The sequence below is a fragment of the Centropristis striata genome, chromosome 22 (genome assembly GCF_030273125.1).
Source record: "Centropristis striata isolate RG_2023a ecotype Rhode Island chromosome 22, C.striata_1.0, whole genome shotgun sequence".
Taxonomy (NCBI): Eukaryota; Metazoa; Chordata; class Actinopteri; order Perciformes; family Serranidae; genus Centropristis; species Centropristis striata.
The window spans coordinates 25,554,962-25,570,646 of record NC_081538.1 but is presented as its reverse complement, the minus strand read 5'-3'; the positions used below and the strand labels follow the sequence as shown (position 1 = coordinate 25,570,646).

Sequence of the window (15,685 nt, the reverse complement as noted above, 5' to 3'; positions counted from 1 at the left end):
TACCTGAAGTTACCGAATATAGTTCTTTGCCCGATAAAGGGTTAAACAACTGCCTCAAAATCAAGGACGCATTTATATTTAATATACCTTATCAAATATATTAAGTGAAATGAAATGACTACAGAATCATTTATTACAGTGCATGTTCATGAGAATCACCCAGTTAGCGCTACAACAGAAACAGGCGGGCTTGGAGAACCAGGCGTACGGCGGGGCGTCAGAGGGCAGCTGAGGCCAGAGTGAGTCCTAGCGAGGCGGCTCCTCCGACCCGGCCGAGCCGCTCCACACATAGCTCTCATTCTTCAGCCGCTGACAGGGACGTCTTTGTCCCTCCACTTTGTGTTTTCTGAGGGACTCACAGAAAGAACGACTCTCTCCCTGCCTGCCTTCACTCTTTGTGTTTGGCTTCCATCAGACTGAAGAGTGGAGTGGGCAGCGAGGCGACAGAGGATGGTTTGGAAATGACAAACATCTTAATAACAGCCTGGGAGGAGGAATATTTGTGTGTGTGTGGTTCATGTACCCGTGACATCAGCGTTGTGGTTATTGTCGTCCTACATTTTATATTTTTATCTTCTTTTTTTCTGATTCATTGTTATGAAAGCCACATCAAAGTACAATGCAGATGTCAGGGCTTTATTGATGGCGCCTATAATCACTTTTCTAATCTGGTTTTTACAGCTTATGTTTGGAAATTAACGTCAGCATGAGTAATTTATGGCTTAATGATGAGTTCTCGCTGAATATGAATCATAAAAACATCCAGACTAAGTACAAAAACACAACATGTATAGTCTGGTTGAGTAGAGTTACATCAGTACTCTGAACTCCACTGGTTTCGATGCTTCATGCAAATTTCTCATGCAAATGAACAGATATGAGAGATGCAGACGAAGGCAAACCGCAAACAGAACAGAAGTTCTCTGTGTGTGTTGGGAGGGAATTTTACCTCAGCAGGCTGTTGTGTTTTCTTTTCTTTTCGTCAGCTGGATTTCAAACTACTGGCCCGATTTCAGTGAAACTAGGTGGACGAGTGTAGCATGAGCCAATCCGATCCACAGCTAAATGTCAGAAAAAATCATCTTTTAAAAGGAATAAAAAGTGTGGTAAAACAAGACTTTAATATATATCATGCACCACAGAAACACATGGTGAAAACAACGCAACATTTACATCATGCAGTTAATTGTGTCGGAAGTATTCAGATCTTTCACTTTTAGTATTAAAGTTAAAATACTCCATTACAAGTAAATGTCTTGCATTAAAAATATTAGTCTATTAGTTATTACTATTAGTCAACTAATCAGGAAAATGTACCTAAGTACTCAATGTCAAAAAAGAAAACTCTTAATTAAAAAAAAAAGAAAGAAATCAAAATGGGAGCCAAAGGAAAAGCAGAACATCTTCACATTTCAGAAACTGAAAGCATGAAATGTTTCTTTATTTTAATTATTTAGCCCCTTCAAAGAAAAGCTTTTGATATTTCCTTTCTTGTTCTCCACATTTTCGATTCGAAGTTATCAAATAACTCTAGTGAAGTCCAAAATTTCTACCATTTTTGTCATGAAAAGAAAAATTTCCACTACCTCAAACTTGCAGCATTTAACACTGCAAGTAAATTTACTTCTTTACATTTTCCAACTTCACACAACAGATACTTTTGCTTTCATCTTATATTGATGGTAAGATAAGATCTGATTCAACAGTTAAGTGTCAATATTTTCATGCTGTTCAATGACGACTGTTATTGTGAATCCTCTTCCCGATGATATCCTGATTATTTTAACGAGCGTCTCCTTCTGCAGGTGTGTACATCCTGATTGCGGCGGGCGCCCTGATGATGGTCGTGGGCTTCCTGGGATGCTGCGGAGCCATTAAAGAGTCGCCGTGCATGCTGGGATTGGTGAGTCATTCTGTCTGTTCAGAACTGGGAAAGATTATTTTTGATGAGACCGAACCAGGCGACTCCAAAGCTCACAGCGATTGGTTTTAATTGATGAAGTTTGACGTGGTGATTCAATCTGACGGACGTTTATTCATTCTTCCCTCTCACATTCACAAAAAACCCTCTCACGTACCCAATTATACCTCTCACATTCACAATTTTACCTCACAATTTTAGCTCTCACATTCACAATTTTACCTCACATTCACTATTTTACCTCTCACATACACTATTTTACCTCTCACATTCACTGTTTTACCTCTCACATTCACTGTTTTACCTCTCACATTCACTGTTTTACCTCTCACATTCACTGTTTTACCTCTCACATACAGTTTTTACCTCTCACATTCACTATTTTACCTCTCACATTAACTATTTTACCTCTCACATTAACAGTTTTACCTCACATTCACAGTTTTACCTCACATTCACAGTTTTACCTCACATTCACAGTTTTACCTCTCACATTCACAGTTTTACCTCTCACATTCACAGTTTTACCTCTCACATTCTCAGTTTTACCTCTCACATTCTCAGTTTTACCTCTCACATTCACTAGTTTTACCTCTCACATTCACTAGTTTTACCTCTCACATTCACTAGTTTTACCTCTCACATTCACTGTTTTACCTCTCACATTCACTGTTTTACCTCTCACATTCACTGTTTTACCTCTCACATACAGTTTTTACCTCTCACATACAGTTTTTACCTCTCACATACACTATTTTACCTCTCACATTCACTATTTTACCTCTCACATTAACGGTTTTACCTCTCACATTAACGGTTTTACCTCACATTCACGGTTTTACCTCACATTCACGGTTTTACCTCACATTCACAGTTTTACACCTCACATTCACAGTTTTACACCTCACATTCACAGTTTTACACCTCACATTCACAGTTTTACTATAGTTACTATAGTTACTATACTATAGTTTGACTATATTTATTTTTAGGACTGATTTTTATATATATAGATATAGATATAGATATAGATATAGATATAGATATAGATATATAGATATATATATATATATATATATATAATACTGCTTAATTAAAGATGCATTAAACAGTTATCGAGCTGTGTGCAGGTGAACTTGCATGGAAGTTGTTTAGAGACTTTTGAGTGTTGCTTTTTTCTTTATACCTACATGAACGTTTTTTTTTGTGTGCGACCTATAATTAGCCTCAATGCTCGTTTGTGTGAAATGTGAACATTTACGTGAAGCCTAATTCAAGCTTCTGTCATAAGAAATTATTTAATAGATAGATAGATCCTTTTATTATTCCTTGGTGTAATCCGTCAAAGAGAGAAATTAAAAAAAAAAATCAACAAACCGAAACAATAACAAAGAGGAACTGTGAACACCAGCTGACCTTCACTCCCACAGCCTGGATGACACATTCCTGATGTTTTAGGTCATCGGAGCAAAGAAAGGCGCACTAAATGTCAACATTTTCACAATCATGTTCCTGAGTATCATTAACAGCTGTGAAACCTCATCAATCTGTTACTCAAACCTCAAACCAACATTTCCTGGATTGGGTTTCATTAAAAACACACAGGCTCACCAACAGTTTATTTCTTACTTTACACAAGGCTGTATGTTTGAACTATAAAATATGACCTCAGCAATGATATATTTGTAGTAATATATATGAGTTATGCCTTAAATGATCAAAAACATTCTTGGCTGCATCTAATTAATTTTTACCCCAAAATTGTTGTATTAAAAATATTTTACTGGTTGATTTGGGCTGAATGTGTATAGATTGGCTTCAGCTCTCTTTTAAAAAATAAAAACAAATGTAAAAACGTAACTATGTAATAAATACATAAGGTGAGGAACTCAAATGAAAGCCTACAGTCATGGAAAAAATTATTAGACCTTTATTAGAGCTGATATCTAGCCATTTTCATGGTTTCCTTGATAATGATTCCGGTTATTATCAAGAAAAACATAGAAAATGTCTAAATATCAGCTCATAAATTAAACTCTTATGAGCTATTCTTGTTGTATCATTATATTTGTCCAAACAAATATACCTTTAGTTGTACCAGGCATTAAAATGAACAAGAAATTAAAGAAAACAAGGGTGGTCTAATCATTTTTTCCATGACTGTATATATTTCTTATTAAATGATTTCTCGTGTGATTTCTACATGATGAAATAAACTGATTAAATGCACTAAAATGTTTCAGACACAAGATTTTCCAATATGGACATGGAAGAACATATAAAAAAATGCATGTACAGCATTTAATTTCAAGTCAGTTTCATTCATGTCGCCCAAAATCACAAATATCAAATCATAAATTTACCTCAAAGGACTTTAAAGTCTGTACAACACATGTAAGATACAGTATGATAGAAGATATTCACTACAAATATGTGCAATATAGGACATGGAATGTAGTAGCTAATGTACTTAAGTTAATGGAGAAATATCTTGGTTTACCTTAAAGTTAGCTGGTTTACAAGATACTATAGTCGGGTACTGCAGCTGAAATCAGTATTGCATATCTATACTATATAATACTATATATAGTACTGTGCTGCAAGGTTATTATAGTTTTAAAAAAAAATAAAGAAATAACAAACTACAATTGAAAACGCATTTTCGTTAACTGAAATTTAAAAAAAAAACGTTTAAAAAAAAAAAAAAAAAAGAGATAACTAACTGAAACTGTATTTTGTGGTTACAAAACTAAATAGAACTAACTAAAATTATAGTGAAAATGTGCTTCGTTTTCGTCTTTGTCAACTTTTTTCATACATAAACCTTTTAGGCTGATATGAAATCTATGTCATCTATCTGGTTTTATGACTTAAACTTATTGGGGCTGAGATGGATCAGACAAAGGAAATAAAGGAACATTTATTGTGACCTTATTAAATCTAGCACCCAACAAATACCCCATTACAAAAAAACTAAAACTAAACTAAAACTAAGCATTTTCCATAAAATAAGAATTAATTAAAACTAGCAAACTCACTCTAAAAACGAATTAAATCTAACTCAATTTGAAAACAAAAAATCACAACGAAATTAAAACTAAAACTAATGAAAAATCCAAAACCATTATAACCTTGCTGTGCTGTAGATCCAGAAACCTGCTGAGAAAACTGACTGGAAACTGTCCTCTTGTTTTAGTTCTTCCTCTTCCTGCTCATCATCTTCGCTGTGGAAGTGGCTGCTGGGATCTGGGGGCTCTCCAACAAGGACACGGTACACAATACACACAGTGATCGGCTGGCAAAGTCTGCATTTAATCAGTGATTTGTAATTTAAAATTGTGTTTTCTTTGTGTCTTCAGGTGGTGGAGGACGTCACAGAGTTCTATAAGCAGACGTACGACAACTACAGAAACACCAAACAGGAAGCGCTGAAGGAGACGCTGCGTCTCATCCACTTCGGCGTAAGAACACACACACACACACACACACACATTCGCATACAAACGCTGGTTTCTGATCTATTTATTTGCTACTACTACTTTAATCTACTAGCCTGGCTAACACCAGACCAAATCTCATTGGAGATTAGGTCTGGACACCTACAATGCATTTCTCCGTAGAGGAGGTGTGGTTTACGATCCTCCGGAGCCGTTTATTGGACGCTTAGAATGTCTATCAAAGCGTCTGTAGGTAGCTCTTAGCCAATCAGATCAGTTATACCAGATGACGTAGTAGAGCAACAGAAATGGATGTTTGTTGTGTGTGTGTCTGTGAGAGAGTGTTGCTGCTGCTTTGCTTCTCCAGTTCTCGCTTTCTGCAAGATTATTTATTTTCACGCTTTATTCCCCCTCATGTCATTCTGCCACACACATCCACTGATTTTATGGGCAATAAACAAGCTGCTGCGGGTCTCTGGGGGCTCCGCTGTCCCCCGGCTCGGAGCCAGATCACCGGCGGTGACCGGCGGTCTCGCCGGCTCGGCGCAACGAGCCGCAGAAACCGCCCGTGCGGCGCTAATAGCCCCGCTACCGGTGATCTGGCTCCGAGCCGGGGGACAGCGGAGCCGCTGAGAGACCTTTCGCCTTTCAACTTTCGCTCTAAACTATTTAAAACACCATCTACAGCTAAAGAGAGTTTCGCGTCTGCAGCAGCCATGTTGGATCCGGAAAGCTTCTAAGTGCCGAGTAGTACGCGTCATCGTCTCACCGTCCCTCCCCGCTCTGTGATTGGATCCCTAAAACAGGGCTAAGATAATCGCCTCGTTTCCAGACTGGCTGGAGGTTCGAAATCAAATTCGAGCGCGCAAGGCAGTCTGGGTATACCCAGGCTATTAATCTACTTTAATTTTCCTGTAATCCTGGGCTGCAATCAGACAATTAACCTGAAACAGTGACTAGTAACTGAAACCTGTTGTGTAGACAAACACACTGCCTAACAAGTTAACATACATTTCAATACATTAGAATATCATAGAAAAGTTTATTTATGTCAGTAATTCAATTCAAAAAGTGTAAATAACGCATTATATAGATCCATTACACACAGAATGAAACATGTCACGTCTTAATTTATTTAATTTCTTTTAATTATAATGATTATAGCTTATATTTAATTAAGTTTAATATGGAAATGTTGGCCTCTGAAAAGTATGTCCATCTATATGAGTCAATAATTGATTGGGGCTATTTGAGTGAACTACTGGAAATGGACTTTTCCATCATATTCTAATTTATTGAGATGCATCTGTAGACAGTACTATGCAAAAGCCTGTTTTAATAACGGGACGCTTTTATTTTGAAAGAACAAAAAGAGACTTGATCCTGTCGATCGTGAAACTAACTCAACTGAAATTAAACTGTAAAGATAACGTCAAGGAGTTCAATGTACAAACTAAACTGCAGTTTTTAACAGTTTTTACATTGAATTGAATTGGAGCAGCTATAGAATGCATTACCATTCAATTTTCTCCAGGTTCCCCTTTAGGATAAATTAACCTTTTTTCCACATTAGACATTTCAACTTGCACAGGTGTAATTAAACATTGATGTAAAATGTAGCAATGTGTGTTGCTAACATTGTGTATGTGATATACATTGAGTGTATATAATGAGAAGAAGCTTTGAGAACACATCTGATAAGACGTGATAAATGAATGAATCTCTAATTGTTTGACAGTTTGTGTTTTTTACTTGGAGGAAGTAACGTTGTGTTGTTGCTCCCCAGCTGGACTGCTGCGGCCCCACGGGGACGGTGATCGATGCTGCTAAAGATATCTGCCCCAAGAAGGAGGGCCTGGAGGTCCTCATCACTACGGTAACGCAGCACAGCACACACAGGGTTCACCCAATGAAGGTTTACGTTTCTGTTGTTTTTTCAAATTTAAAAAAAATATTCAAAATACCTAATTTAATTATTAAGGAGCCTCAATAATGTGGATTTCTTCCAAATGCATATATTGTTTGGTCTGGCTTTTTACTGACTTTTATCTATCCATCTATATTTGATTTTTATCTTTTTATTTTGATTTTTTTTATTGTTTTAGTCTGACTTTTAATGGAGCTTTATTACCTATATATTTATTTGTTTTAGTAGTCTCAATTAGGTTTTATGATGTCGATGATGATGATTATTATTATTATTGTTACTATTTTATAATCTGTTTTATTTTTTTTAAATTTCATTTAAATGTTTTATTGTCTTTTTATTGTTTTAGTCTGACTTAACGGTGCTTTATTACCAATATATTAATGTATGTATTTATTTTTAGTAGTCTTAATTAGGTTTTATGATGGTAATGAATATTATTACTATTTTATAACTATTTTCCATTTTATTTATTTCTATTTTTGTTTTATTTAAATTTTTTATTGTCTTTCATTGTTTGAGTCTGACTTTTAATAGAGCTTTATTACCCATATATTTGTGTATTTATTTATTTTGAGTAGTCTTAATTAGGTTTTATGATAATGATAATTATTATCGTTACTATTTTATAGTTCTCTAAGCGGTTAATGGTAATGAATATATTTTATTTATATTTTAGTATCCAGTATTTACTTTTGTTATTTTATATATTTATATAATTTTATCTGGTGTTTCCTCACTGAAAATTGATGAGATTTAAGATGCCGTTTCCTCAGTTTGTGTTGTAACTGCAAGTTTGTTTGTTTTTTGCATGTGTGTGTGTGTTTTCTTAATCAAATTTGAACCTGTATTGTCAAAATAAATACTGATATCTTTTCTCTTCTCTTCTGTCAGAGTTGTCCGGCTGCCATCGACGAGGTTTTCAACAACAAACTGCACATTATCGGCGGAGTCGGTATCGGTATCGGAGTCATCATGGTGAGTCTGTGGGTGACGCCACGATTCAAATATAGAAAAATTTAAATTGACACACAAATAGACACTTGCAGTGCCTTTTCAAAGCCACTTTATCTTAAGTAACTTCCTTAATACATATTTTAAACTGCTGAATAAGATGATGACAGAACAAATGCAAAACAATAATTCAATTCAATAATAATATATTTTATTTATAGAGCTCTTTTCAGGGTACACAAAGACGCTTTACAGTTAAAACAGTTAAAATGCAGTTAAAACATAAAAACAAACAATTAAAATCAATACACATTAAAAGCAGTTCTGAACAGGTGAGTTTTGAGAAGATTTTTGAAGGTGGGTGGATCGAAGCACCTTTTTAACATGGCTAAGGCAAATTATTTTGTATTTTCAGAAGCTGTACTAGTATTTTTCTTTCTCTCAAAATAATAGTCAAGTCTAACTGTTCTCTGATCCAGTGGTTCCTAAATGGTGTGCCAACACTATTCAAGCAGTATGACTTACAGCAGTGTTGCCCAAATGTGTGAGATCATCAAGTCCTCATATCTCAATATTGCTAATTTAAACTCGTTGTTAATGTTGTCAAGCGGTCGCAGGTTGTTTATCTTTAGCTGCAAAAAGGGTCCGATGGAGGCGCTGTGGCTCAGCTGGTTAAAGCACCTGCCTGTATGTTTACAACACCCTCTGACCTTTGACCCTCGCAGCGGACAAGGAAAAACTCCTCAAAATTTCCTTAATACATCTTTTAAACTGCTGAATAAGATCATGATTACAGAAGAAATGCAAAACATTTTCCATGGTTTTCTCAATAAAAACCAAAATGATTATCAAGAAAACCATGGAAATGTCTAGATATCAGCTCTTAAATTAAACTCTTATCAGCTATTTTTGTTATCATTATATTTGTCTAAACAAATGTACCTTCAGTTGTACCAGGCATTAAAATGAACAAGAAGTTGAAGAAAACAAGGGTTGTCTAATAATTTAGACTTATGCAAGAAATTCACCAACAGAAATGTGTCAGTAGCTGAGCCCACTGTGGTTTAAAAGAGTTGTTGGTTAAAAGAAAACAACCTCTGCTCTTGTTTTTACTCTGTGTGGAGTTCAACAAGCTGCAGAGGTAAAATAGTCCACAGGTTCAGTCTTTGATCTGGTTTTTGACCCAATACTCAAAAGCAGAAACTTTTCTTCTTAAAACAGCCTTCTAATGTCAAACATACATCATTCTGAAATTAAATAGAAGTCTTTGTCTTCATTTAACAGAACACAATGAAATTAGTAGCATTACTCCTGTTCAATGCAATAAAAAGACAGAGGGAAACGCCACAAATATCCACAACACAAGTTATAAAATAATAAGTGAACAAATAGTCAGTGTAATTTTGCACTAAAATAAGAGTATTTATTGCATTAGGATACATGTGTTCGCATTAGAAAAAGGTTGATTAATGCACTAAAATAAATGTATGTATTGCACTGTATAAATGTATTTATTGTACTAGAATAAATGTAATCATGGTGCTAGATTTTTTTTAAATATTACCCTAGAATAATGCAATTTATTGCACTAGAATAATGGAGTTTTTGTCCTCTAATAAATGTAATCATGGTGCTTGAAAAAAAAAAAAAGTATTTTACTAGAATAAATGTGGATTTTGCACTAGAATAAATGTATTTATTGCACTGTATAAATGTATTTATTAGACTAAAATAAATGAATTTATTGCACAAGAAAGAATATAGTCATGGTGCTAGAAAAAAATGTCAATATTTCACTAGAATAAATGTGAATATTGCTCTTAAATAAATTAAATTACTGCACTAGAAAAAATAATAATTGTGGCACTAGGAAAAAAGCAATTATTGCACCAAAAAATAATAATAAAAGTATTATACCTGCATATTCTCAGTTGCAAGTACACATTTCTATCCACACCCTGTTCTCATTATGTATGTACATTAACTACATCACTACACAACTTGTCTAACATGTAGTATATTTTATTTTTCTAATATTTTACAGTGAAAGCTGCTCTTTTTGTGTCTAAGCCTTAAGTTTTTGTACATATTTAAATGAGTGTTGATGGAAAGAGACGTCTCAGAATCTGACTACTGTCAGACAGATAAATGTGTGATGAAAAGTAAAATATTTCCCTAGAATAGAAGTATAAAAGTTGCATGAAATGGACAAGTCACAAGTGCAGAACTTAAATAAAAATATACGTAGTTGTGAAGGAGAATAAAGTCTGATTTGTTTGTTTTTAACCTTTTTTTTATTCCCGTCTCCTCAGATCTTTGGGATGATCTTCAGCATGATGCTCTGCTGTGCCATCAAGAGGTCCAGAGACTTCGTCTGAACAAAAAAAAACCTCCATCTTTAACTTATGTGTCCTCACTTTCACAACCTGTCCTTTAGAGTTTATATCAGTTTAATATTCGTAACTTTCGTCTCTTAGTTTTGCTGCTTGGATCCGTACAGAATGACCGCACCTGTGATAGTATGGAAGCTCTTAATTTAGGCCTTTAATCTCCCTACAAGGTAAATTGAATAAAGTTGTGTTTTTATTCCCATTTTGATGAATCAACACGGATCAGATCTGCAGGAAAGAAGAGATGTTAAAGACTCTGCTGCCCTCTGGAGGACGTTTAAAGAACAACTATTAATAATGTCGGTTCAGTTTCTAGAAGATGTGTTAAATGTTGCCTGTGGTTGGTTTGTGGTTTAACAGGCTTTTGCAGCTAACTGAATTTCACTTTTTTTATTTTATTTGTTTTATTTGTGCTCGTTCCATGTTTTGATTTTTATAAAAGCAGAACTGTGGAGTTTTATGCAAATATTTTGATGAACGCAGTTCAAATATATCTTTAAAATGCCAAATAAATAAACTAATGAACACTGATCTGTGTTAAACTGAGACTTTGTTGAGCTGTTTTATTGGTTTGTTTTTTTCATTTCTCAATTTGATTTTCAGAGTGGAAAGTTTACGGATGTCTTATGTCTTATAATGATTATTTTATTTACATTTTTTATTTGTTCATTTTCATGTTTTGGAAATGAATAAATAAACACACATCCAAAGGTAGCAAGATAGATAATTAAATATTAGTAATAGTATTGGTGAATAAACAATATAAGAAAAATAAGTAAAAGAGAAATGGCAATAGTTATAAAATAAAAATGCAATTTACACTAAAATGGTTAGAAAATGAACAACACTACATTTTTGTAGAATACAATTTATAATAAATAAAATGAAAATAGCATAATGGATAGCATAAATAGATGGCAATGGTGATATTAAAAAGCAAAGTGAAAAATGTCAAGTAAAAATTAAAGAAAAATAAAATAGATACAATTTAGAGGAGAAAACAAACTGATTAACAGGATTAAAAAGATGTCTTGTTACCAACATTAGTTGACTTTAATTGTAGGTGGCAAATTAGTTTTTTTACTGAGAAGATTTTATTTTAAGAGCCCAAAATTCAATTTTTTATGGTCTGTACTACTCGCACAACATTTATATTTTCCTTCAGGTTGAATTGTAAAGAGAAAAATCTCTCAAATTTATGAGAAAAAAAATCCTATAAAACTGCAGTTCCACCCTGACTTCAACTAGAATCTGACTCGAACTCCAGTGTGTCTGTTTCTTCTTCTCTGCTGCTGTAAACTCGATCACACAGTAAAAAAAAAAAAAAAAGCAAAGAGTCAGGATACACAATTATTTATTCCATAAAACACATGAAATAAATAAAAGAAGAAACACATGGCTTTGACAATCCTAAAGTCGTGGCGAGGTTGACTCCTGTTGGAAGACGGGTTTGATTCCCCTCAAGTTTGTTTGTGTGTGTTTTTGTTTGTGTGTTTACTGCAGTCGTCTGTAAACAAATGCTACAAAGAGAATATTAAACAGATGAGACGGCCTTAAAGGAAGACTCTGATGTCTATTCTATATTGTTAAATGCATTTTAAATGAGTGAGAGACAGACTTGTATTTGTTTGTTCTTTCAGAGGATTTGTTGACAAAAACAAAAACACAGAATAACAGCAGCCTCTTCCTTTAAGATCCAACTTTTCTTTGAACATCCTGAAGTGTCAGAATTAGATTTTTGGCAGAGTGTAAAGCTGCAATGATAAGTTGTTAAGTAAATTTACAAGATTAATTGATTAATTGCCTTTTTTTTAAAGCAACAATGACAACAATTCTGTTTCCAGCTTCTCAAATATGAACATTTGCTGGTTTTCTTTTTCTTCTTTGATAGTAAATTTGAATTTCTTTGGTTTTGGACTTTTGGTACAATTAAAACATCCCACTTGTGAAACTGGTGGGCATTTTTTTTCAATGCAGTGCAACTTTGCTCACTTTGAAATTGCTCAGTTGCAGTTTAAAATGTCAACACCTTATTCTAGGGCTTTAATACAAAGTCCTTTTTATAGCTTTACATTATTTTTTCTGTTTTACTTGCATGTTGAAGGTCATTAAAGCAGCTACATAATCTGTAAACACCTGTGTTTCTCTAACCTGCAAACATTCAAACATATGGAAACCCATTTCTGCCAGAAAAAAAGAAAAAGAAATGAGATGAAAATGTAGCCTTGTGATGAAATAAAAAAGATCCTTTAAGTAATAATGACTTGGTATTTAAAAATAATGGCTAATGGTGTGTTCACAACAGACGCAGAGTGATTGCTGCATAACTTCCGGGATCAATGCTGTCACAAATTTCTGTCATGAGCTAATTTTGCTGAGATTTAAACACAGTAAACAGATCAAAATGATGCAGAGATAACAGCATCATGATGCCGATGTGTAAAAACTCTGACTTCATGCTTTGCCAGGTCTGTCTGCAAGATGACAAGCAGACAACTTTTAAAATGTTTGTTTTCTGAATGGAGTTTGGTTGAGTTTGTGCAAAGACGTGAATATCGTGTTCGCATTGCTGAATTCCTATAGCCTGCTGCAAAGTCCATATGTGTCTTTGCATTACATGAAATAGAGCCACACATACATCATGTCTGGTGAAAATGCACCATTAGTAACTCAAAATAAGGAAAAATATTCTAAAAATAGTGACTTAGTTGCTCAAAACATTCTCAACATAAAAAATATTCTCAAAATGACGAACTTTCTCAAAATAATGAGAAACTTCTTCAAAATAAGAACCTCTTAAAATAACAACAAATTCTCAAAATAATGAACTTTCTCAAAAAAATGACAAACCTCCTCAAAATAATGACTTAGTTGCTTAGAATAAAAATAAACTTTCTTCAAATGACAAATTCTTAAATATGAGAAACTTTCTCAAAATAATGACAAATTGTCAAAATAATGAGAAACTTTCTCAAAATAATGACAAATTGTCAAAATAATGAGAAACTTTCTCAAAATAATGACAAACTTCCTCAAAATAGTTAGTTAGTTGCTCAGAATAATGAGAAACCTCCTTCAAATAATGACAACATCTCAAATTAATGAGCAATTTTCTCAAAATAATGACACATTTTCTCAAAATAATAACTTAGTTGCTCAAAATAAAGAGAAACTTTCTTCAAATAATGACAAACTTTCTCAAAAGATAATAAGTAATTTTGTTTCATCTAATCATAATGACTCACAGCTCCTTTTTAAAAAAAAAAAAATCACATTGGCAGAAATGGGCTTCCATACAAAACAAACCTTTCTTTCACACACTGAATGCTCTGAGCTAAATGACCTGAAATGAACGTTTCCATGATTATTATTATTCTCATTCTTGGTGTAAAATCAAACTTAAAGCTTCTTCTGGGAAAAGCCCAGCTCAGATTTGTGAATGGCAGAATTATTAGTGCAAGATTCAGATGGCAGACACGTTAATGTGATACAGAAACATAAAGATCTGCTGTAACATGCAGCTCCTGTGTGAAGCCACTTGGACTGTTCCCATCCACTTTCATTGGTGCTACAGCTATGTGTGTGTGTGTGTGTGTGAGTGTGTGTGTGTGTGAGTGTGTGTGTATGGCTTAGAAAACAAGTGTAAGTATACCAGTGCTTAGTGCAAAAAAACTGGCAGTCTGTCAGTGTAATTCAGCATTTAAATTCCTAAAAAAAATCCTCTTCGCAAAGACTTGATGTGGTAAAATTAATTAAACCCAACCGTGATTATCAGATAAGCTGAAAAGAAGCAGCGACAGAAAGAGAAACAAACGTACAAACTGTTGCATATATTTGCCACAGAAGCCTGAAAGCTGCTAGTTTGTGCTACAGTCTACAGTACTGAGTTCACTGCTCCTCTCCGTGTGTTTACATGCTCACAACCTCCAGCGCCGTTAAAGGAAAAACCCACTCTGATAACAGCTGAACGGATAAAAACACCAACTGGCAAATGAAGCGACGGGTCTAGTTTGAATACAGAAAATTCAGAAGTAAAAAAAAAGTCAGTTATGAGGTTATTTACAGTTATTAACAGTCAGAGCAGCTCCTCCACCAATCAGAGGAGTCAATGCAGCGTTATTGTGAGAAAATATAATGGTGCATTCAGGTGCTTTTGGTCAACTCGTAAAGTAAAAAACATGTCCAAGAAACTGCAACTTGGTTGCCACAAAGTAACAGTTATAAATTTTAAATTCTAAACTCTAACTTTATTTTAACTGATTTTACTTTTTGCTAATAAGATTAATAACTTAAGCAACTATTTTGATTAATAATTAAATATTTAAAAACAAAAATCCTTCTCTGACTCCAGCTCGGCCTGTCACGAGACCTTAATTTTGTTGGACGACACATTGTCCCAGAAACAATTGAGATAAACAACATTATTGTCATTGTTGTTGTTTTTCTTAAAATTTTTGACACTGCATGCATGGGAAACTCCTGCTTTATATGGAAACATGTTGGCGATATTCTTAAACTTTAACTCAAAAACTTTCATCTGATTTTACTTTTTGCTATTAAGATTAATAAATTAAACAACTATTTTGATCAATAATCTTTCTCTGATTCCAGCTAGGCTTGTCACGAGAACTTAATTTTGTTGAACGACACATTGTCCCAGAAATTATAGAGATAAATTACATTATTATCAAATTTTTGACCATTTTTTGACACTGTGTGTGAGTGTTAGAAGCAGAAATTACAGCAAAACATGCTGGTTTTTTTCCTGTAAAATTTGGCTTCAGTGCTGCGTCCAAGTCTGATCATATTTGGGAAACTCCTGCTTTTTTTATGGCAACATGTTGGCTAAAATGTTGGCAATATTCTAACATAAACAAACACGTATGTAAACACTACGGTCGATATTGTACGACATGACGTTGTGGCACAGAAAGTAACACGTCTGATGTCCTCCGTAACTATTGTGCCAAATTATTGTGAAAAAACAAACAAAAACCTAACATGAAGTGCACAGAAAATAATTCATAAGTCAGGAGTAATGTTGTCAGAGGGGAAA

General features: G+C 34.1%; 1 protein-coding gene across 2 annotated transcripts in view; it reads left to right on the top strand.

Annotated features, from left to right (window-relative positions):
• cd9b (CD9 molecule b) overlaps nucleotides 1-11,175 on the top strand; it is a 31,049-nt gene extending 19,874 nt beyond the window's left edge. For both annotated transcript variants that reach the window (XM_059326189.1, XM_059326190.1), the window contains exons 3-8: nucleotides 1,806-1,903; nucleotides 5,118-5,192; nucleotides 5,281-5,382; nucleotides 7,145-7,234; nucleotides 8,180-8,263; nucleotides 10,552-11,175. In XM_059326189.1, the coding sequence (XP_059182172.1) occupies nucleotides 1,806-1,903; nucleotides 5,118-5,192; nucleotides 5,281-5,382; nucleotides 7,145-7,234; nucleotides 8,180-8,263; nucleotides 10,552-10,617 (515 nt within the window). In that variant the 3' untranslated portion in view covers nucleotides 10,618-11,175. The remainder of the gene's footprint in view (nucleotides 1-1,805; nucleotides 1,904-5,117; nucleotides 5,193-5,280; nucleotides 5,383-7,144; nucleotides 7,235-8,179; nucleotides 8,264-10,551) is intronic.
• The last annotated feature ends 4,510 nt before the right edge of the window (nucleotides 11,176-15,685 follow it).